This window comes from Melitaea cinxia, chromosome 3 (assembly GCF_905220565.1).
Source record: "Melitaea cinxia chromosome 3, ilMelCinx1.1, whole genome shotgun sequence".
In the NCBI taxonomy this organism is placed as follows: Eukaryota; Metazoa; Arthropoda; class Insecta; order Lepidoptera; family Nymphalidae; genus Melitaea; species Melitaea cinxia.
The window spans coordinates 20287091-20310153 of record NC_059396.1 but is presented as its reverse complement, the minus strand read 5'-3'; the positions used below and the strand labels follow the sequence as shown (position 1 = coordinate 20310153).

General features: G+C 37.2%; 1 protein-coding gene across 1 annotated transcript; it reads right to left on the bottom strand.

Annotated features, from left to right (window-relative positions):
- Positions 1–11284: 11284 nt before the first annotated feature.
- LOC123668518 (lipase 1-like) lies at positions 11285–13805 on the bottom strand. The gene is made up of 5 exons (XM_045602254.1): positions 13662–13805; positions 12645–12846; positions 12140–12510; positions 11894–12055; positions 11285–11809 (listed from the first exon to the last, which is right to left on the bottom strand). Exons 1-5 carry the CDS (start codon positions 13803–13805, stop codon positions 11417–11419), a joined length of 1272 nt encoding a protein of 423 aa, XP_045458210.1. The 3' UTR covers positions 11285–11416.
- Between the last annotated feature and the right edge of the window lie 9258 nt (positions 13806–23063).

Genomic DNA, 23063 nt, shown 5'->3' with positions numbered 1-23063 from the left:
ATGGAATCAGCATGTCTAGGGTACAGGCATTGGTATATAGTTATTGGCACCTCTGCTGGTCGGCCTTCTATTTGGTACCAATTATCTCACAGGCAGCAGGTGAATGTGATTGGTATGTCTATGTAGTTGGCAAGTGCTCGCTGTAGTAGTACTTACTTGGTGTCAGTCCATCTCAACAACAGCGGTTGAATGGGACTGACATGCCTATGTGAAGTATATATAAATATAATGTTAATGCAACAAGAATATGTGTTGTAGCAAATACAATATTAATTATCAGAATATTGTTTGTATGTGTATTAATATAATTTAATGCAACAAGAATAATGCTGTGTAATTTATCAGAATTTTGTTTGTATATGTATTAAATTTACAAATATAATTTTTTTTAAAAAAAAAGGGAATGTTTTGTAATTAATATAATATCAATTATCAAAATATTGTTTGTAATAGGTAAGTACTAGTTACTCTAAGAACTGATTGTGAATAGCAATCGTAGTGTAATGTAGTACTTCGTGGACGAAGTACTGTCAGTATGGCCGTAATAGATAATTATTAATTTTCCTACATATTTTATTTATATAATATTATTTTTATAACGTTGTTTAATTTAATTATACTTAGTTTTTCTGGTGGCAACACTTCACTTGATTTATAATCTTTAAAACAGTGAAATGTAGATGATTTGACATTACGGCTTGGGCTAGGTTATAAATATCGTATGTCGGTAGGCAAAGCCCTCTTTTCCCTGACGAGCCGCCGACCACGACTAAGATAAGTACAATAAGGTATTTTATTACATTTCCAGTATGTAATTAGTTGTTCTGCTTATATTTTATTTACCCTTGTAACCTATGCTATGTATTTCTTAATTCTTATAATGTTGAAATTCAAGTTATTAAGTTATATTCATATTATAACTATTTTTGTGAGTTTGTAACTGTGTAATAATGATGATATGACAATAATAATATAATCTAATGGTTACCATTTCCTTTGTCTTATTTACCTTATTCTTTACAATATATTATGCATAAAGTAATAATTAAGTATCATAAATGTGCTTCTTTTGACATTAAAGTAATGGAGGGTAGTTGGACGCTATTTGATATATGATAATAATTATTTCAAATACAGTTCTTTTAATAAGTAATGATCATTAAAGATATAGTTATTTTAATATTAAATTAATAGAGGGTAATTTGAAGCTTTGCAATATATAAAGTAATAATTGTTGTAAACATGGTTCCTTTAATATTTAAGTAAACGAGGGTAATAATAGCTTTTGCAAAACTTTCTCTTTTCTTACTAATTATCTTTATAATCAGTAAAATTCTATCAAACGCATGTACGTCGTGTAATTTTACAAAACAGTAGTAGTTGTTTTCTTTTACTTGACAAAAGTACAAGAAATGAGGCGATATTTGTATTTTTTATTTTGCCATGTTGTAAAATATAAAGTTTTTAGTTAGTTACTGCAATAAAAAAAAATCTCAAAATTGTAGTTAACTTTTTTACTTTGCACCCGTCGATATGGTGTGATAGCCCTTTATCCCCCCTCGAACAAGAATGTTCCCGTTTTAACTAAAGGTCGTGTTTTTAAAGATATAAGGGCTTTTCCAACCCTTCAACTTGGAAATTAAGTGAAGTGGCGCCATCTGTTGTCAAGTATTTGAACTTCCTCCACAACAACGATTATTTGGGTTGAATTTCGAAAAACGCTGCGAGCAATTGCAGCATGTGTAGTAATGGCGCGAAATTTAAAATTCCAATTTTAATAAAGTCTTAAATTACATTTGTTACTATAATAAAGTTATCGAATTTTATGTATTTATACAGTAGTAGCTAACTTATGTTTTGGAGTTAAAGCGACATAATTTTAGTTATTCAAATTAGTTCTGAAAACATTTTAAAATTTAAGTTTTTAAATTTCGCGCCTTTACTACGTATGCTACAGCTGCATAACCTGTTGTTACGGCGGACGATAATATCAAGAACATTCTCTAAGGTGTGAGAAAGAAAATATTCTCAAACTTACTCGAATATCCTAGAGCCTAGCTCTCTATATAATATATAAGAGCCCGGTGTCGCCCGCCAGAGTTAGTTCGATTTGAACAGCGAAACAAGCGATTTCGAAACGATAAGGATAGAAGTTATTTTAAAAAAAACATTGGGATGGGAAATTTTTGTTAAATACCCGTGCGAAGCCGGGGCGGGAAGCTAGTAATTATATAAACTCTTAGGGAGTGTGTAAGCTTCCTTAAATAATTACTATTGTGTTAAAAAGTTATTTAATTTAAACTGGTATGAGTCGGTGAGACCGAACAGGAAGTGGGTGCTCTGATCAACTGAAGTTAGATATACATAATGATTAATGATTTTGAATGGGTTCACACTGTTTTAACTGAGGTAAGGCACAGCAGGAATTTCTTGCTCAAAATATGGAGCAGCCCGACTGGGGAAGTACCTCGACCTTACAAAAGATCACAGCTAAATAATACTGCTTTCGAGCAGTATTGTGTTCCTGTTGGTGAGTGAGGTGACCAGAGCTCCTGGGGGGATTGGGGATTGGGTCGGCAACGCGCTTGCGATGCTTCTGGTGTTGCAGGCGTCTATAAGCTACGGTAATCTCTTACCATCAGGTGAGCCGTACGCTTGTTTGCCGAAATAGTGACATAAAAAAAAAGGGGATTGATTTGTCACCTTTGATTGATTTGTAACCTTTTTGGAACAAATATGCTATCTAGGAAGTTCCTTATAGGGCGTTGAGGAGGGGTACCCTAGCCGGCAAAAAAATGTCCGTAACTTTAAATAAAGCGTAACATTCTTATGTATAGTCATGTATGATAGCTATACGGTGTCTAATGTATAGTCTAGTGTCTAATTTTATTTTTATTTTTTTATTTTATTTTATTTGGGAAACTTACAGCTAACATTAACAATAACATAAATTATAACAACAGAAGGCCATTGACAAGTTTCCACGTGTAGCAATAAATTAACAATAGTGTTGTGTTGGACAAGTAGGAAATTAAAATATTAAACAGTATTCATAAAATTGTTCATAAAGAAAAGAAAAAAAATGTGAGCAAACAAAGTTCTGTGTTTGTAGGTTGTATTGTTCGGTTAATTTTAAACTTTTTGTTAACAAAGCTTTGACAGAAAAAGCGTTTATTTAGTAATTGCTTTAATTTAGCAGAAGTAGTGTGATATAAATCAATATCACACTCGCTGGAAATCAAGTTGAAAGACCTACAAGCACGAATAGTAAATGAATTCTTTCTATAATTTGTGGATGCAAATGGTACGTGTAAAAGCATATGTTTGTTCCCGCGTGTATAATATGGTACATTTAATCCAACCTTTGCCAAGAGCTCAGGACTATCCAATAACCCATTCGACAATTTAGAAAGGTAAATTATATCACTCATTTGCCTGCGCTGATACAGAGGAAGGATATGATGCCGCTGGCATCTTGATTCATAACTAGTGTCGAATATTTGACATTTAAATTGCAGATGGCGAAGAAAGCGTTTTTGGATACTTTCAATGCGATTAATGTATGTAGCGTACATGGGATTCCAAACTTCGGACGCGTATTCGAGGTGGCTGCGCACAAATACACAATACAATATTTTTAATGTTTTTATATTCTTAAATTCTGAAGAAAGTCTCATAACAAAGCCTAGAGCCTTTGATGCTTTAGAAACAATCGTGTCAATGTGATTATCGAACCGTAATTTAGAATCAAAGATGACTCCCAAATCTTTTATAGCAGCAACTCGAGTTAACGCTGACCCCTTCAGAAAGTAGAAGGTTGCTAGTGGTGTTAAACTACGAGTAAAAGTGCAGACAAAGCATTTATTTACGTTTAAATCAAGATTATTAAGCTGACAGTATGCCTCAAAAGTCTGAAGATCAAGTTGCAAACAATATGCATCTCTTTGAGTGCGAATAGGACAGAAAATTTTCATGTCGTCTGCATATAAAAGAATCTTAGAATGATTAAAACAATGTGAAATATCATTTATGAATATATTAAATAAGAGAGGACCCAGAATCGAGCCCTGAGGGATACCGGAGGGTATAAACAGCGATGATGACGTATATCCGTTAAGAACCACTGTTTGACATCTATTTTTAATATATGACGAAAACCACCTGTATAGATTACCTCGGATACCAACCATTTGAAGCTTACGCAATAGCATTTTATGATCAATTCTATCAAATGCCTTACTGTAATCTGTGTAGATTACATCTACTTGGTAACCTTTAGACATATGTTCTGTTAAGAAATCACTGCATATAAGAAGATTAGAAGTAGTTGATTTATTCTTAACGAAACCATGTTGTTGTTCATTTAGAATACACTTGATATGAGCATATACTTGTTTGTGCACGACTCTTTCGAAAACTTTAGCAAAAAGACACAATTTGGAAATTGGTCTGTAGTTTTCCACTATATTTTTTGGACCTTTCTTGTGTATTGGCGTTACGAATGCAGATTTCCAAATATCGGGCACTGTACCGGTCTCCAATGAAAGTCTGAACAATAATGCTAACGGTGTCTTTAAACTCTTTGCACACGAAACTATAAATAATGGAGGAATATGATCAGGTCCTGCTGGTTTACTCAAGTCTATACAATTAAGAAGTTCAAGTACATCATTATCAAGTACTTCAATGTTAGCTATATCTACGACGACCTCCGATGAAGGTGTAAGATCGGGAGACATTATATCACACGTAGACGGTTGCTGAAAATTCGATTGAAAGTATTCAGCAAACTTATTGCATATTGACTCACCAGAACTCAACGAGTCGCCACCATATGACATCACGGATGGGTAAACTGACGATTGTTTTTTATTTTTAATGAATGACCAAAATGATTTCGGATTTTTAACGATATTGTTTTCAATTTTCGCAATGTAAGCTTGGTAACATTCTTTTTCTATGATCTTAGCACGTTCTCTTAGCAAAATAAATGTATTTAAATCAGTAATGTTTTTATATTTTTACCCGACTGCCAAGGAAGGGTTATGTTTTTCGCGCGTATCTTGTATGTATGTATGTATGTAATATTCTTTACTACCTCATATTTCCAGAACCACTAAACGGATTTACATAACTGAGGTATCGTTAGGTTTGTCTTTGCTGCCCAAGTGTTCTTAGATAGGTGACATTAAAAAAAATCAAACATGGCGGCTGTGCGAAGCCATTGTATTTAATGAAAAAAAAATTTTTTTTCTCGAATACTACAATATGGGTATCAAATTGAAGGGCACAATACAAGGATTTTAAAAAGGTATATCATGTTTATTATTACCGTAATACTAAGACAGAAATACAATATTAAAGTTTAAAAAATGTGGACTTTGCTCTTTCGCACGCCTATGCCATGTCAAACTCGCCTCCTAGGCGACGATCAACTTCGGGGTGTAGCCTTTCAAATAAAATACAATGGTTAAAAAAAACATACAACTAAAATTACAAATAAAAATTAATAAATGTCACACCAATTTACAATTACATTAATAAAATTAATAACAAATACATAATACCAAATACAAACAAATAATTTTAATAATAATTTCATTATATTAAAACTAATAGTTGTTGATTTAAGCAGTCACCTATTTGCTAAAGGTCAGGCTTACGTTGCTTTGAGCAGAGTGAGATCTTTCTCCGGGCTTGCTATCAGTTCTCTTGACCCTAAAAATTTACTTAATTAACCACATGATGTAAACTTTTTTAATTAATTGAACCGATTACGTAATTTGTCTGACTAAAAAGGCATAAATAAAATAATAATTAAAAAAAAAAAACCCGCCTGCGTGAAGAACAACTAATAGAAAATCAACTGAAAAAGCTGGAACAAGATAAAAATTCAATATGCACACAAAGTCAGCGAAATAAATAGAAACAATATCAAACATTTTGTGCTGTACATTTAAAATATATTAATACGGTAGTCCTTCGAAACTTTATGCAACGTCGTAGATAATATGCAGTCGGAGGCATGAAATTGAAGGATAAGTCAAATCATTCTCTCTTTGTGCATGTCTCCGACTGCATGTTATGTAGCTGACGAGTTAGCTGAAAATTTTTCTGAAAAATTAACTAATTGTTCCCCCAATGAATAGCCACGATTTTCTCCAATGATGTATACAGTGCATATATATAATTTATGTGTTGTCTGCGAGTTCCTTAAAGTTAGTACAACCCACACATCTTCCGCCAATGAGCACCAGTTATTACATCCATCCGTTATTAAGTCCTTTTTGACAGCAATGAGCACACCTCCACCCCTCAACTGACCCGTCCGAGAATAATCTCTATCTCGTCGCCACACTAGGTAACGATAGTCAAAAATCTCCGAATCATTTATACCATCGATAAGCCACGTTTCTGTTAATGTAATAACATCAAAGGATTTCTGTAAAACATTTCTAAGAAACGTATGTGTCTTCGTGCGCAACCCCCTAACATTTTGGTGGTAAATCTTTAACGTAGTCATTTATAATCGATATCTTATAACAACGGTGTAATCCAAAACGTGTTGTGTAGTATAAGAATAATAATATAACAATAAGATCTATTAATAAGTATAATAACATATTCTTTCTTATAAAATAGTGTCCGCATGTGATAAATTAACCATCGTGACATACGCAAGATATCACGGTCAAGAAACATACACACATACATAATATAATACTCACACGTACAAATTCTAAGCTCCCATTTATATCTTAAGTTATAAATATGGTAAGCCATAGCGACATCGCCAATGTTTTTATAATTATTATTACATAATAAACAGTAACAAATCAACCACAGGAATCTGCAAACACATACCACTACAGCAACACACAAACAAGAACACTGACCAATATGAAATTTCAATATTTTATTTAAAACTGTTATAGTAATTATAATATGATAATATAATGACGAGAATAACTTTTTATTAATAACGCGATAAAATCTGGTGGTACAAAGTAATAATGTTTCCATATTAAGAAGTACATAAATCAAGAAATTAATTTTTACAATCAACAAGAAACTAAGTAATAATGTTTCCATATTTGCCAGTGCATAAATCAAAAAATTAATTTTTACAATCGCAATAAAATTATGTGCATAACAATCAATGTAAATTTGTATATTTTCTTCATACACACGTATTAAATAAAAAGATCCACAAACCGCAAAACGCATAGAATATAGAATTTTACTGTATGCGGAATAAGTACGACACTCCAATATACGAAATCTTAAAAACAAAGCAAAAAATAAATCACTGAGGGTAGACAAACGCAATGGTGTGTTGGTCGAGTCTAATATGTCCTTGAGTGTCCGGCGAACAAAAGAATTCGTTCGGTGCGTAATAATGTTTATAGCGTTTCTCAAACATATTAACATTAATAGTTTTGATTTTAGTTTGTTAATTTGAGTAGGTCTAACTCTGATTTTATAAAAAAGGCTCGCGATTCTGAGTTTTTTCTGATCCATATTTTAGAATATTTGACCCAGACATACATAAAACCTTTTTCTTTGGCCAATATCTTTGTTTTATTTAACAGCAATTTATTATCTAGTGTCAAGTGATCATTAATAAATATTCTTCCATCTCCTTGAAGTTGCAGATCCTTTGGAGTTAGTGATTTGTGCGACCGGGCGGAAGCCACAAAGTTATCTCTTATATAGCGATTATTGAAACTTACAATAATAGTTTTACTGTCCTTTTCTTTTTCATTTCTTGTTGGTATTCTAGATATATAATTTATTTGGCTATTTGAAATGTTACAGTTCACCACAGTTCCAATTTTTGTTACAATATCTAATAAATTTTCCGAGCTTTTCTGTGGGATACCTTTTATTTCGACATTATTCAAGCGTGCACGCTGTTCATTATCTTTCAAAGTTGATTCCATCTGCTCCACTCGTTTTTTCAGGGAGAGTAACTCAGGTCGGTCATTCTCTAATAACTCTAAGCGTGTTTCCATGTCCGAAAATTTATCGGAAAAGGCCTTGACAGTTTCATGAGCATAATCCACGGAAGATTTAAGATCTTGTATTTCTGCTTTGATGGATTTCATGTCTTCAGCTAAAGTATCTAAGATGGACATTCGTTTAGACATCTTTTTTAGCTCACTATACATGCTATCCAAATCTATAGTCTTGGTACCAGACGGTGAAGATAGCAAAGCATGTTGACCGACATTTTGAGTACCGCTTTTGCATCCCAGGCATTTCCAGTTAGATTTTCTGTCACCTAGCTTTCTGTAACCCACTTCGGTTATGCCTGCACAGTTAAAATCAAAACAACGTGAACAAGCACTGCATTGCGCCACATCCCGACTTTCGGAGTTACAACCAGCACACCTGAACATGATGCAAGCAAAAACAAAGAGAAAAAAAAAACTTTGAGAGTCTCTGACCCCGTTCCTCAGAACACATACGTACGTTAACTACGATGTCTCAACACAGACTGCGTGTAATGTGTAGTAAACATAATTATCATCGAACTTTGAAATGAATTTGTCAACACTAGCGCCGTCATACGCAATTAGAAAGGAATTTATAAGCAACAGATGCAACGATCGTGCCACCTAGCACATCGTTCGATAAGTCATCTACCCTCATTTATTATATTACTCGAGTTATTCTGACGTGTATAAAACGAATAGTGCAACCGCCGCTAAGGCAGTCTTGGCTCTTGCTTGGCACGATACATTTGTTGTATCCTGCTAGTAGCTTAACCTAGACTCATTCGATAATTAATTTGTGCATACGAATTAATTGTTACATATTATGGCGGATAACTCGAGCAGTGAAAGTGAGCGTTGATACGTATCTCAAAGGGGGCCTCCTTAAACCTACACCTGGGTCGCAAGTCCTAGGCACTGCTCTGAGTTACTCCCTCCGCCACACGATAGACACGTGTTCGGTGGACGTTACAATTTCGTTATAATCTTTTTAAGTACTACCTACATAATATTGTAAAGAGTGCGAGTATAACCTACGCCCGCGCCCTGCAAATATAGAAAAGGAGCTTCCAATTAGTCGAAAGACTACATCAGAAGTGGGATGAGATCCACCCCCACTTTCAAAATTTAACTAATTCAGTTAGTTACATTGAACGAAGAAATGTTTCTCTACGCTTCCGGTATGGCAGCTATTTCAGAAAGTAGCTGAAGTTATAGGCCCACCTCCTGACGATACATCTGTTTTTAGCTAGTGTGCAAGTTAGTTGCAATATTTGGTGGTGATTAGTGGGTACAACGATCATCGTTTTATTTTCTTTTATTAGTGGGTACGTCGGTATTTTAGTTCTTTTCGGTCATTCTGTTGTATTCTTATCGGTTAGTAAGCTGGTTGAAGGGGCCTTGTACGCCCGGGCCACGCTACAGAGCGAGGGTGAAGGGGCCTAGCACGCCCGACCCACGGTTGTTAGCTGGTTGAAGGGGCCTTGTACGCCCAGGCCACGCTACAGAGTGAGGGTAAAGGGGCCTAGCACGCCCGACCCACGGTTGTTAGCTGGTTGATGGGGCCTTGTACGCCCGGGCCACGCTACAGAGTGAGGGTGAAGGGGCCTAGCACGCCCGACCCAAGGTTGGTAAGCTGGTTGAAGGGGCCTTGTACGCCCGGGCCACGCTATAGAGTAGGGGCGAAGGGGCCTAGCACGCCCGACCCACGGTTGGTAAGCTGGTTGAAGGGGCCACGTACGCCCGGGCCACGCTATGTTAGGAAGGGATGAAGGGGCCTAGTACGCCCGACCCGCTAGTGCATTACGGTCTCAGCGTTTTGGTCAGGAATAGCCGAACAGTTATTAAAGTCACTCGTTACTGTTGTATAGGTCGGGAGGAGTAACGCCGAGTTGGTGGATGCACGACATGGACGCACGAGGTCATGCGATTGTCAGGGTTTAGCTAGCTATTTTAGACGTTACATAGTTGATGTTGCCCGAAAATCGCTTGTATTGTCGATCACTTGTATCAACAGTGAAGCCGGCGCAGCACGCAGCGAGCGGCGCGTGGACGTGAGCAGCGTTCAACCTCCGAAGGGCACATTACACGTGTTACGTGTAACTTGTCAGACTCAGGTCCGTGGGTGAGCGATGTGCGTTTAACTCTGGCGGAGGTCGTGGAGACCGTTGTTGTGATAGAGTACTGTGATTGCTCTTCGGCAAGAAAGCCGTGGTGTTAGAGGTATTTACTCGGGGATTTCTGTAAGTTTGGTTGTAACTTGTTGTCGAAGTCTATAGTATTGGTTGTGATGACGTTGATGGTACATGGCTATTTATCTGTAGTGATTAGTTATGATTGAGATTATTGTAAAGTTTTTCCTTTTACGTTGAGTTTGACTGAGTGGTACAAGGCACTGTTGTAGCTTTTTCTTCTACTCCAGGCTGACCATCACACGAGGGCGTGTGCTAGCAGGATGGCCGTGTCAACACTAGCGCCGTCATACGCAATTAGAAAGGAATTTATAAGCAACAGATGCAACGATCGTGCCACCTAGCACATCGTTCGATAAGTCATCTACCCTCATTTATTATATTACTCGAGTTATTCTGACGTGTATAAAACGAATAGTGCAACCGCCGCTAAGGCAGTCTTGGCTCTTGCTTGGCACGATACATTTGTTGTATCCTGCTAGTAGCTTAACCTAGACTCATTCGATAATTAATTTGTGCATACGAATTAATTGTTACATATTATGGCGGATAACTCGAGCAGTGAAGGTGAGCGTTGATACGTATCTCAAAGGGGGCCTCCTTAAACCTACACCTGGGTCGCAAGTCCTAGGCACTGCTCTGAGTTACTCCCTCCGCCACACGATAGACACGTGTTCGGTGGACGTTACAATTTCGTTATAATCTTTTTAAGTACTACCTACATAATATTGTAAAGAGTGCGAGTATAACCTACGCCCGCGCCCTGCAAATATAGAAAAGGAGCTTCCAATTAGTCGAAAGACTACAAATTAAAATTTTAAATTATTTATTATTAATTATTTATTTTATTTTATTTTAAAATAAAAAATCTATAAACTTAATACAACATTTTAGTGTTTTATTTTCTTTACTACTTTATGCTTTTAATTGCTAAACGGGCAAAATTCTATCAAATAATAAATGTTTCAATTAAATGATTGTTACAAATTCAACAATCCTAAGTTATATTCGTTTTTATTTGACCATTAAAAAAGGACCCAAAGCAACCAAGTAGGCAATTATTATTAAACGGAAGGAACCGGAAGGACTTCATTATTTTTATTTTGAAAAATGGTTATATGTATTTTTGGTGAAAATGTAAAACTTTAATTATTTACAATTATCTTACAACTATATAATACACACTAATCAGGTAACTATCAGTATAAAGCGGTGCATCAGTAAAGTCTATTGCGAACTCTCCACAGCCTTCATAATTTCCACTAGCTTGTCGTACAGCTGCACCCTGGCGTCTGCTGCCCATATGAAGTCGAAGTGGTTGAAAGACTCGCGTTCTATTTGATAAATACCAGCCGTGTTACCCAAGCGTTCGCCGAGAAGAAGCACGTTGTTGTAGTTGGATTGAGCGTCGTTCTTGCCATAGTACAAGTACGATGGTACAGTAATCTTGGACACATCATATTCGGGTGGAGTGAAGGAGCCGTAACTGAGCAAGTTGTCAACGGGGTTCAGGTGATTGTAGCGGGCGAAGCGCCTGAAGCGCTGAACCTGACTGTAGTGAATGATCTGACGTATCGAAGCACCAGCAGGATTGTGACCCAGAAATACGGGCAACATCGTCTGAAAGTACGAACCCATATAAAGAAAGACGTTGAACAAAATTTAATAATTGATAGATATTTTTATGGGATTTAGCTGTTTTACCTTGTTGAAATGTTCAAGGTCACCACCGCCCATGATAACGCTGGCGCAAAGTGGCTGTAGTGGTGACTGGTCGTTGCATAGTGCTAATCCTAAGCCTGCGATAGTCTCTCGCCAACCCTCTCCTCCCATTATTTCACCAAAGCCTAGGCTGAATGCTACGGCCTACAAAAAACATGTTTTTAAGTTATACTCGTAACACATGTTAGCATCAAACAAAAACACATTGAGTAAAGATTAATATGATACCTCTAAAATAAATTCAAAGTGCACAAAAATGTCTCTTATTGAGTTTTGTCCATTTTCGTTAAACGCAGCCGGAGCGAGAGCTTGGAAGGAATAGAACCTTTCATTAAATTGTGGCTGCAAAGCGTTCAACACAAGGAACGCCGTGGTTCCCTGGGAATAGCCGATGTAGTGCATCTTCTGTTCGCCCGTGGTTCGTACGATGTGGTTGACGAGGGCCGATAAATCTCGGTTGCCTATTTCATCCCAGCTGAATTTCCAGAAATCGAGTCCCTCGCGGTCGTTGGGATTTAAGAATAAGTGTCGACGCGAATAGTAGTTGCCGCGTGCGTTGGCCAGCCACACGTCATACCCGGCGTCCGCGAGCACGTACGCTGAACGAACAAAATAAGAATATTATGTGTTAACCAATATAGAACTTCAAAATAAGTGAACGTAGTAAAAGTACTAGTCGTGTAGACGATTGTGGGAAAGTAAATCAAAGATAAAGAGTAACTGCGGAGCTTACCGAGAGCGTTCCCAGGTCCGAGCACGACGAAGTCCGCCGAGGAGCACATGAGGCCGTGCACCAGCAGCGCCACGCGGCGCGGGCCGGGCGCGCTGTGCGCGTCGCGTCCGCGCGGGATGCGGTGCGCCCGCGTGATGTAGCCGTCCAGCGTCAGCACGTCGTGCACCTCCACCGGGTAGCCGTACTTGCGGACGAGCCCGGGCTAAATAGTCAAAATTTTAATAACCAAACAATTACATTACTTGAAAATTTAAAGTCTAATTAAAGTGAACTTGAATAAAGTAATTTTAGATTTGATTTGTTGGTAGTGTTTTGTATATACTTATATTATAAATTGTTAATAAATAAATATCTACACATTACACACGCGGTCGTCTGTTTCTAAAGTAAGCAATTTAATGCTTGAGTTATAGATAACAGCTGACTGCTAAGGCTATTTTTTTTTTTTTGATAAATGGAAATAGTACATTATAAATATTACATGGAAATAACACATATATAAATACATGAATCCAAATATTAAACCTAGAGTCAGGCAGGAATCGAATCTACAACACGCGGCACTAGTCTCGCAGTAGGTACCTACTATTAGGTTAGGGTAGGTTTGCGTTCTAAGACGTTATGCTTACTGTTAATATATTACAAATAACGTCACATAGTATATATTATAAGTACAATTCAGATGGGCATTTTCATATAAATAATTGAACTGAGGTAGGGCACAGCAGGAATTTCCTGCTCAAAATATGGAGCAGCCCGACTGGGGTAGTACCTCGACCTTACAGAAGATCACAGCTAAATAATACTGTTTTCAAGCAGTATTGTGTTCCTGTTGGTGAGTAAGGTGACCAGAGCTCCTGGGGGGGGGATTGGGGATTGGGTCGGCAACGCGCTTGCGATGCTTCTGGTGTTGCAGGCGTCTATAAGCTACGGTAATATTTTACCATCAGGTGAGCCGTACGCTTGTTTGCCGACCTAGTGATATAAAAAAAAATCAAAGTGAATACATGTACTCACGACGTCGAGGAGAGCGTCCACCACGATGTTGGTGGAGTGTCGCGAGCCCGCGCCGCCGAACAGCTGCTCGACGAGCTCCGCGTTGGGCGAGTGCTGCGCGCCCGCCAGCGCCAGCGCGGCCAACAACACTACTGCGGTCTGCATGGTGTTTGAGTTCGCAGCCGACGCGCCGCGTTATTTATTCAAAAACCTTATCTACAGTGATTTCATTTAGTGTTGAATATATCATTTCAAATATGTGCGTCGTTTACGAAGGAATCTTATGTTCTATACATATGGACTTTAGCTAAAATCGAAATTGTGATGAATTCACTGCGGTGATAATCACTTTAGGTTACGTCTAACCAATTGCCAAAAATTTAAAAAGAAATTTATGTCCTAAGGTTAGGTACTAAGTATTACATTTAAATAGTCCTGGATTTATAAATAGGCCGTATAGGCCGCGGCCTAGGGGCGGCAGATCTTGATGTATATCATCATTGCAGCCTATACAGTCCACTGCTGGACATAGGCCTCCACAAGTTTACGCCAAAAATAACGTGAACTCATGTGTTTTGCCCATAGTCACCACGCTGGGCAGGCGAGTTGGTGACCGCAGTATTGGCTTTGTCGCACCGTTGATGTATATTTTGTTTCTTTTTTACGCTCTCTTTCTTAATGACTAATTAATTCGTTTATTTAACTCTCATTCGTTTATTTCAATAATAATTTTCCATTTGTAGTGAAGGCCCCTTTACTACAAATGAATGATGAATGAAATGAAAATTATTATTTTAGAAAGGTATGTAGATGGCGCGGCAGAAATAAAGTGGCCTACACTCATAAACACTACACTCATCGGTCACCAACTCGCCTGCCCAGCGCGGTGACTATGGGCAAAACACATAAGTTCACGTTATTTTTGGCGTAAACTTGTGGAGGCCTATGTCCAGCAGTGGACTGTATAGGCTGTAATGATGACACTCATAAAAAATATAAATCCGGCACTGCATTTAAATAATCTATAAGCTCATATAATTTGTTTTTATTAGGATAACTTCATCGTTTGAACCGAATTCTTTTTTGTTGGAAAGGAGATATCCCAAGAGTACCATGATAAGGAACTCAGATCTGATAATGGAATCCTAGAGAAATCGAGGGGAACCCTCGAACATCGTAGTAACGACTAGTGCATTTGTTGATTTTTGTTGTCTACTTATATTGTATTACTTGTCGATGTAATTGAAGTTGGTTTTTTTTTTGATTTGCTGTCGTCCCACAAAGCAAAATCCTTAATTTAGAAGAAGAATTGCAGCTTGGATTAGCGGATTTTTCTATACTCTATGATGGCAAACAAGCGTTAGGACTACCTGATAGTAACCGGTTACCGTAGCCTATCCAAGAGCTCTGTAGTGCTATTCTGTAAGAACATTTTCGTGTCTCGACAGCGGAATCCGCGGTGAGATATCAAATTGGTATTCATTAAAACTCGACAGTCCCGTAGCGACACACTTGTGAGTGCGGCGACGAGTTGAGCCCTGTTGCGTGAGAACGTTGACATTTAATAGTATGAATTCGGTATTCTGTAAGAGGATTTACCGCTTCATACATCACAATTCGAGACTTGATTCGACACTTGACTTCATGCACATAGTCTAAAATAAAGTCATAAGAAAAGAATATCGAAAAAATAAACACAGCTCTAAATTGCCGCCCTTCGATTCGACACTCACTTCACATCGCTTGTGCGTACGGAATGTTTACAGAATTCCAAACCAAGGTCAAGTGGGTTCGCTTTCGAAGTGAGCGCTGTCACTCAGGTGAAGCTCGATATCGAAATGGTTATTTACAGAATAGCCCTGCTGGCCGCCTTACTCACCTCAGGAACACTTGCGGGCAGTTACTGGTAATAGTTCTGTATTATTTGCCTGTGATTTTCTGATTGAGGTACTTCCCGGTCGGCTACTCCAGATCGACATCGATGGAAGAGTCTCCATTCTTTTTAACCGTCTTCCAAAAAAGGAGGAGGTTCTCAATTCGACTGTATTTTTTTTATGTATGTTACATCAGAACTTTTGCCCGTGTGGACCGATTTCGACAATTTTTTTTTAATCGAAAGGTGGTGTGTGTCAATTGGTCCCATTTAAATTTATTTGAGATCTAACAACTACTTTTCGAGTTATATCTAATAATGCGTTTTTACTTGACGCTTTTTTCGTCGACCTACGTTGTATTATACCGCATAAGTTTCTACTGAATGTACCGATTTTGATAATTCTTTTTTTATCGGAAAGGGGATATCCTTAGTTTAGTACCGTGATAAGGAAACCAGGATCTGATGATGGGATCCCAAAGAAATCGAGGGAAACTCTTGAAAATCCGCAATAACTTTTTACTGGGTGTACCGATTTTGATAATTCTTTTTTTGTTGGAAAGAGAATAGCGCATTATTAGATATAATTCGAAAAGTAGTTGTTAGATCTCAATCAAATTTAAATGGGACCAAATGACACACACCATCTTTCGATTAAGAAATTTTTTGTCGAAATCGGTCCACCTAGTCAATAGTTCTGAAGTAACATACATAAAAAAAATACAATCGAATTGAGAACCTGCTCCTTTTTTGGAAGTCGGTTAAAAAGAACACGAAGGCCGGCTCAAGTTACTCTTGCTGTCTCTTGCACTTTGGCCAGAAGAAGAATTTTATTTTATTGTATTTTTGATTATTTATTTTTTTTGAGATTTGGTCCCCGGCCAAAATGAACCAAAGTATCCTCTCAAATGTTATCTCTTATCGTATATTGCGAAGCCGGAAAGTTGTGTTTAAGTAGTTTATCTTTACATCATATTTTTGTATAATCGTAATTTTTATCAATTAGGTATGCTGATTATACTAATATATTGTGACGCAAACAAATCACAATATATTTTTATTGTAATGTCCTAAAACAGGGCTGTCCAAACTTCATAACTTCGCGGACTAATTAAATTTACTACAAAAGCCCTCCAGGCCGTAGTTTTTTTTTTTAATTTTCTAGTTAAATAATTGTGTTTGCTCGCGAACGAAAAAAAAACCGACTTCAATTACATCGACGAGTAATACAACGTAGATCGACGAAAAAATAGTCAAGTAACAACGCATTATCAAAGATTACTCAAAAAGTAGTTATCAGATCTCGATGAAATTTAAATGTGACCACATGATAAACATCGGCTTTCGATTAAATTAAAAATCATTAAAATCGGTACACCTAATAAAAAGTTATTGCGGATTTTCAAGAAGTTCCCTCGATTTCTCTGGGATCCCATCATCAGATCCTGGTTTCCTTATCATGGTACTAAACTAGGAATATCTTCTTTCCAACAAAAAAAGAATTATCAAAATCGGTACACCTAGTAAAAAGTTATTGCGGATTTTCGAGAGTTTCCCTCGATTTCTCTAGGATCCCATCATCAGATCCTAGTTTCCTTATCATGGTACTAAACTTGGGATATCTCCTTTCTAACAAAAAAAGAATTATTAAAATCGGTACATCCAATAGAAAGTTATGCGGTATAATACAACGTAGGTAGACGAATAAAGCGTCAAGTAAAAACGCATTATTAGATACAGCTCGAAAAGTAGTTGTTAGATCTCAAATAAATTTAAATGGGACCAATTGGCACACAACACCTTTCGATTAAAAGAAAATTTGTCGAAATCGCTCCACCCAGTCAAAAGTTCTGATGTAACATACATAAAAAAAAAAAAAAATACAGTCGAATTGAGAACCTCCTCCTTTTTTTGAAGTCGGTTAAAAAATACACGGAAATCATTTCTTTATACGTTTATTGATTCTTCGTTAATTCGATCGATAAATCTTTTGAAATGCAGTGAATAAAAATTATTAATTGACCGATAGATCTGGTCGGTCCGTTCAACCAAACATAATGAATAATATTCCCATTCTATAATGTAATCACATATTTTTTTCGAAACATATTCGCAAATATCATTTATTCATCGCGCAACTATTTGGTGAGATAATGCTACAGATTCAAATTTGTCCACCAATTTTGGCTGCAGAAGCGATGAGCCATGGCAACTGCGCAATGGTTTTTTACCTTTAGCTAATTGCAAATAAACTTCATAATAAGTTGCAAACTTGGTTCATTGTCCGTATTTAAATTAAAAAAAACTTGTCTGTTGCGTTCGTTTTGTTCCTTAGACTCAGCCACAACAATTTTTCTTGCTTCACCTACATGTCTTTTATATTTTTCTTCGTGTAAAGTAGTATAAATACGTATTATTAGGTATAACTGGAAGAGTACTTGTTAGATCTCAATCAAATTGAAATCGGACCACATGAGGCGCTTTCGATTTAAAAAAATATCAAAATCAGTCCACATGGTCAAAAATTCTGAGGTAACGTAAATAAAAAAATACAAACGCATTGAGAACCTTCAAATTTTTTGGAAGTCGGTTAAAAGTCGAAATTACTTTAATATGCATTATTAGAGCTAACTCAAATCTACTTTCAAATTTTGCTCAAATTTAAATAAGTCCGCATGACAAGCGAGAACCTCTTCTTTTTTTGAAGTCCATAAAAACATCGTTTTGTGTCTACACCTAAGACCAGTGCCACTGATCGTAGCGGACTCATAGGATCTTGTTATATTTGGTATCGTGTAATTTCCTGCAATTTGAGTAGCCTTTTACGAAAGATAACGATTGCAGGACATTCACCCGTAGTCCGAAACCACGGCCATCGCGAAAAGAAATACGTTTTCTTTACGATAAGACCACGCGCTTCTTAGTGTGCCTTGAAACCCAATCTAACGAATTTTGACGAAAGATGGTTCTTAATTGGTGCGACTCTCGTCTATTTGTAGTATAAAGTACAAAACATAAAGAGAAATTAATATTTGTTTTGTCTCAGAGGCTTTTTGGTCCTCTAAACCTTCTTCTTACCGGCGCCGGCGCGCAGAGCTCACGCTGGTTTTTCATGGCTTACTGCGATTTGTTTTCAATGTACTAAGTAGAACTATGATAAACATTTCCGGTTTTAAAATGTCAAGATTATAAAATTAATGAAAAACAATAAAAATATTGATTTAACAATAATAAGACATAGGTGTTTACAACTATAATTATATAATAGCTGCCGCGCTATCTGCGCAACTTACTTAGCTGCGCACGTTTCCAGATAACAAACGTTTGTTAATGAGCATTGGCGATCGCTATCGGCGCTAAGTCGATCAAAAGTAAAATGTGGATAATTTGGGTTTATTGAGATATCGTCAATTGAAATCACAACCAAGACGATCAGAAGTGTTGTAATACGATAGAAGATAGGACTGATGTTTATTTTTATATTTTTGTTTATTTATTTTGTATCAGACATGGTCCATAACTTACAATTTTGTGTTAGTATGATAAAACAATCTTACATCTAGCGTTTGTAAGAATATAAAAGCAATGAATAATAAATTAAACTTAAACAAAAGTAATCGCCTTCTGGTTACGAATCGCTAAACAAACGCAGATAGGTACTTATCCTCGACAAATGTTACATTAAACATATTTGCAATGACATATACTTAACACAAATGAAACTGCTACAGCTGGTGCTAATCAGACGGATCATACACACAAACAGGCATGTCTATGCAAATAAGGCTAGAGCCGCTATACTCAAACTGCCGGCTTTTGTTGGGCCTGTTTGGGCTTTTGTTGTTGGCCCACCTGAAGTTACCAATTTATTGTAAACCAATTTAAATTTTGCGTCCATTAGAAAACGGGCATTTGGATCAAAAATGTGAGACGATCCAAATTATAATTACTATGAGTTGTTTGATGAGTTCATTGATTTTAAAAACGACACCAATCTTGAAGTTTTGTTTAAAGAAAAAAGGGAAAAAAGAGAATGTGTAGAGTTTTGGAGTATTGTTCTCCAAAGTAAAAAAACGTTTAAAGATGTGCCCAAATCCTATTAACATTTTTTGGGTCTACCTCAGTGTGCGAATCGTCTTTTTCAAAAATGAAATACACAAAGAACGTTTATAGAAACAAACTTACAGATTCTCATCTGGAAGATGCAATAAGCATAGCATGTAGCGCTAAGCCAGATCTTGAAAAAGTTTTAAAAAGTGTTCACAAATACAAAAATCGCATTAAAATACGTAAAATCTATATATTGTTGTCAAAACTTATTTTTTCATTAATAAAGTAAGTAACACATTAAACTTGTAATTACTTTATTCATTGCAATTTCACAATTTTTATTATGACAAAAAAAAAACACATTTATTCAAGTTGCATTAAGAAAACCAACTTATCGAAAATTTGAGTTGGCGTAGTATAAATTGTTGGTGTCGATTTGTTGTTATAGCGGCAACAGATATACATAATTTTTGAAAATTTCAACTGTCTAGCTATCGCGGTTCTTGAGATACAGCACGGTGACAGACAGACGGACGGACGGACAAACGGCGAAGTCTTAGTAATTACCCTTCCGGTCCGTTTTTACCCTTTGGGTACGGAAACCTAAAAATAGCCTAATAAAGATTGAATTTGAAACCCGTCTTCTTGTGCAAACCTACTCAATAACACACTATTATTTAAACATACTATCTATAATATTAGGATCTAATTGTTACAATAATAGTTCGATATTTCAAAATTAATTAACGAGTAATTCATAATATCTTGTAGTATCAATGATAATGTATATTTAACGATAATAACCGTATCACCTAATGAGTCTTACGTCCTAAATACGATTTAGTATTTAGTTATAAAAGATTAGGTTTGATACGAAATAGTGCAAGATAATGTTTGTGTTCAAAAATATTGAGTTTATCTCGGCCGAGTTATACCTTGCATAGAACATTTTACGCATAAAAACATGTTATATAAGTAAATGAAAGAAGACGCACAAAGTAAATGAATATACCGGCCACTCGCGTGTGGACTCTCACATAAACGAAGCCTAGTGTTATTTCTTCAACTTATGACGTTGAAAACCTTCATAACCTTAAGCACGCTTTGGGAAGGTTTGTTTGTTAATTAAGCTACTCATTTGTCTTAATAAATTTCATAAATATTTCAACTTTACTCCTTACTAGCAACTTTATTTAGCAAGTAATTTTAGAAACTGATTGCCAAAGGAGAGGCCTGCTTTTCTTTATATTTCAAAAAATATACGACTTTCTTTTATTTTTATACAACTAGGTCGGCAATACACGCATAAATTTCACAGGCAAAGTTTTAATAACTCAGAAAATCTCTGCATAACTCTGATCATAGCCGCACAAAGGGTTATATTCAAACCAGCACTTTCTCAGATTAGCAAAATTTTCAGTTTTATATGAGTACTAGCTGAGCCCGCGACTTCGTCCGCTTGGAATTTAACAAAAAAGTTATTGTTCAGTTCGCAGAGCTATACAATAAATAAATTTAAAAAATAAAAGTATTCTAAGTTACTCCTTATTAAATTAGCTATCCGCCAGTGAAAGTCCCGTCAAAATCGGTCCAGTCGTTTCAGAGATTAGCTGGAACAAACAGACAGACAAACAGACACAAAAATTGTAAGTTAATTTGCTATATGTACCGTGTATACATCCACGTGCATTTAGTAAAAAGCGTTTATTTTAATATTATAAACAGACACTCCAATTTTCTTAATTTGTATAGATAAATACCGTTGATCTCGGCTAGCGGGAATATACTTGTATTACATTCTCTGAACACCCCGAGTACTCTATTGTGTATTGTGTGCAGATAGTTTGTCCGTCAGAAAATAAGAAACGTCTGAGCGGCCTGGGAGCCTGAACTACTTTTTTTTACGTGGGGAAAATCCATCATGGATACCCTCCGGCGCGGGGGCGCCAGAGGTTTATGTCAGACTCATACTGACTAAAGAACCACCACGTGTGAGCAGTCGTCCGCCTGGGTGGGGTGAGATGGGGTCGTGCTAGCATTCGCGACCTCGTCCCACAGCCTAACCTACCTGGGCTAGCCACGTAATGAGTTTTTTTTTTAATACATAGTTAGGCTGGCGTTTGACCGCTATTTTACCTGATGATAAGTGAAACTGCGGTCTAAGATGGAGCACGCTTAACTAGAAGTAGCCTATTCACTCGCGACTTAAAGATCCCCAGGTCATAGCTTTCGGGGAACACAGACGCTGGTAGAGTTCCATTCTTTGGCCGTACGGATTAAGAATGTACTAGCGAATCGCTTAGTGCGTATAGGGGGAATGTCAACCATATAAGGGTGACGAAACACAGAGCGTCTGGTTGTACGATGATGGAAGGGGGTGGGGGGAATCAGATCATGGCGTTCTTGCGCACACTCTCCAAAGTGTATCCGATAAAAAACCGACAGGCCGGCCACCCTACGCCGATGATGCAAGCTTTGCAGCTTTGTGGCGACCAGTGCATCGTCACCGATGAGCCTTCTGGCTCGTCTCTCAATTGATTCAAGAAGCTCCAGCTGGTACTCAATTGATTCAAGAAGCTCCAGCTGGTGCTCCAGCTGAGCCAACCCAAAGATGAGAGCAGTACTCCATACATGATCGAACTTGTGCTTGATATAAATTCAGAAGCTGTTTCGGAGTGAAGTACCGTCTCATCTTCGAGAGGACGCCCAGTTTTTTGGCAGCTGTTTGAGCTTTTGCCTCTATGTATGAGCCAAAATTGAGGGTGGATGATAAAGTAATGCCAAGAAGCTCCAGGTGGCCGGATATGGGCACGGGCACACCTCGGAAAGAGGGAGTCAGTTGGAAAGGACTCCGTTTTGCCGAGAAGAGACACGCCTCGGTCTTAGAGGCGTTGAACTTGACCAGGTTTGCGTCACCCCAATCAGAGAGAAGGGAGTGGACAGACAACTGGAGAGTACACGTCAATTAAGAAGTTATTGGTAAATAATATGAAAGTACAGAACGCCTTGAACTGTACAATAGCAATTGTCCTCTCAGCTATACCTGCTTTATTATTTAGACGATTCCAGTTGCTTCTGAAAATTAATACTGCTCATTCAACAAGCATTAAGTTCCTTGGCGGAGAAACAGACGAGCGTTTGTGTATGTTATAAGACATATAATACAATTTTAAGCGCAACCGTTGGATCTTGTAGCTCTCATTGCGTCAGCCGGGAACCGGGGTCCTACTATTGCCGTAGTCATGAAAATTAGGATTTGGGAGCAATAATTTTATCAAAAAGCATATTAAACATTCGTTGTAAAATCTGTACGAAACCCGTACTTAGGTTTATAACGGCGCCGGAGTGAATTGACATTAAATTATTTGTTCGAGGCTCATATCCTATTTTTTATACTTGTGTCTAATCTAATGGTATGGCTCACCCGGCTGTAAGCGATTACTTAACTTTATAGACGCCTGCAACACCAGAACCAGAAGCGTCGAAAGCACGTTGCCGAT

Coding starts and splice junctions, on each gene's coding strand:
- LOC123668518 (XM_045602254.1), bottom strand. CDS start 13,805: ATGCAGACCGCAGTAGTGTTGTTGGCCGCGCTGGCGCTGGCGGGCGCG. Junction 12,847..13,661: donor TGGACGCTCTCCTCGACGTC/GTGAGTACATGT, acceptor TTGACTATTTAG/CCCGGGCTCGTCCGCAAGTA. Junction 12,511..12,644: donor CGGACCTGGGAACGCTCTCG/GTAAGCTCCGCA, acceptor TTGTTCGTTCAG/CGTACGTGCTCGCGGACGCC.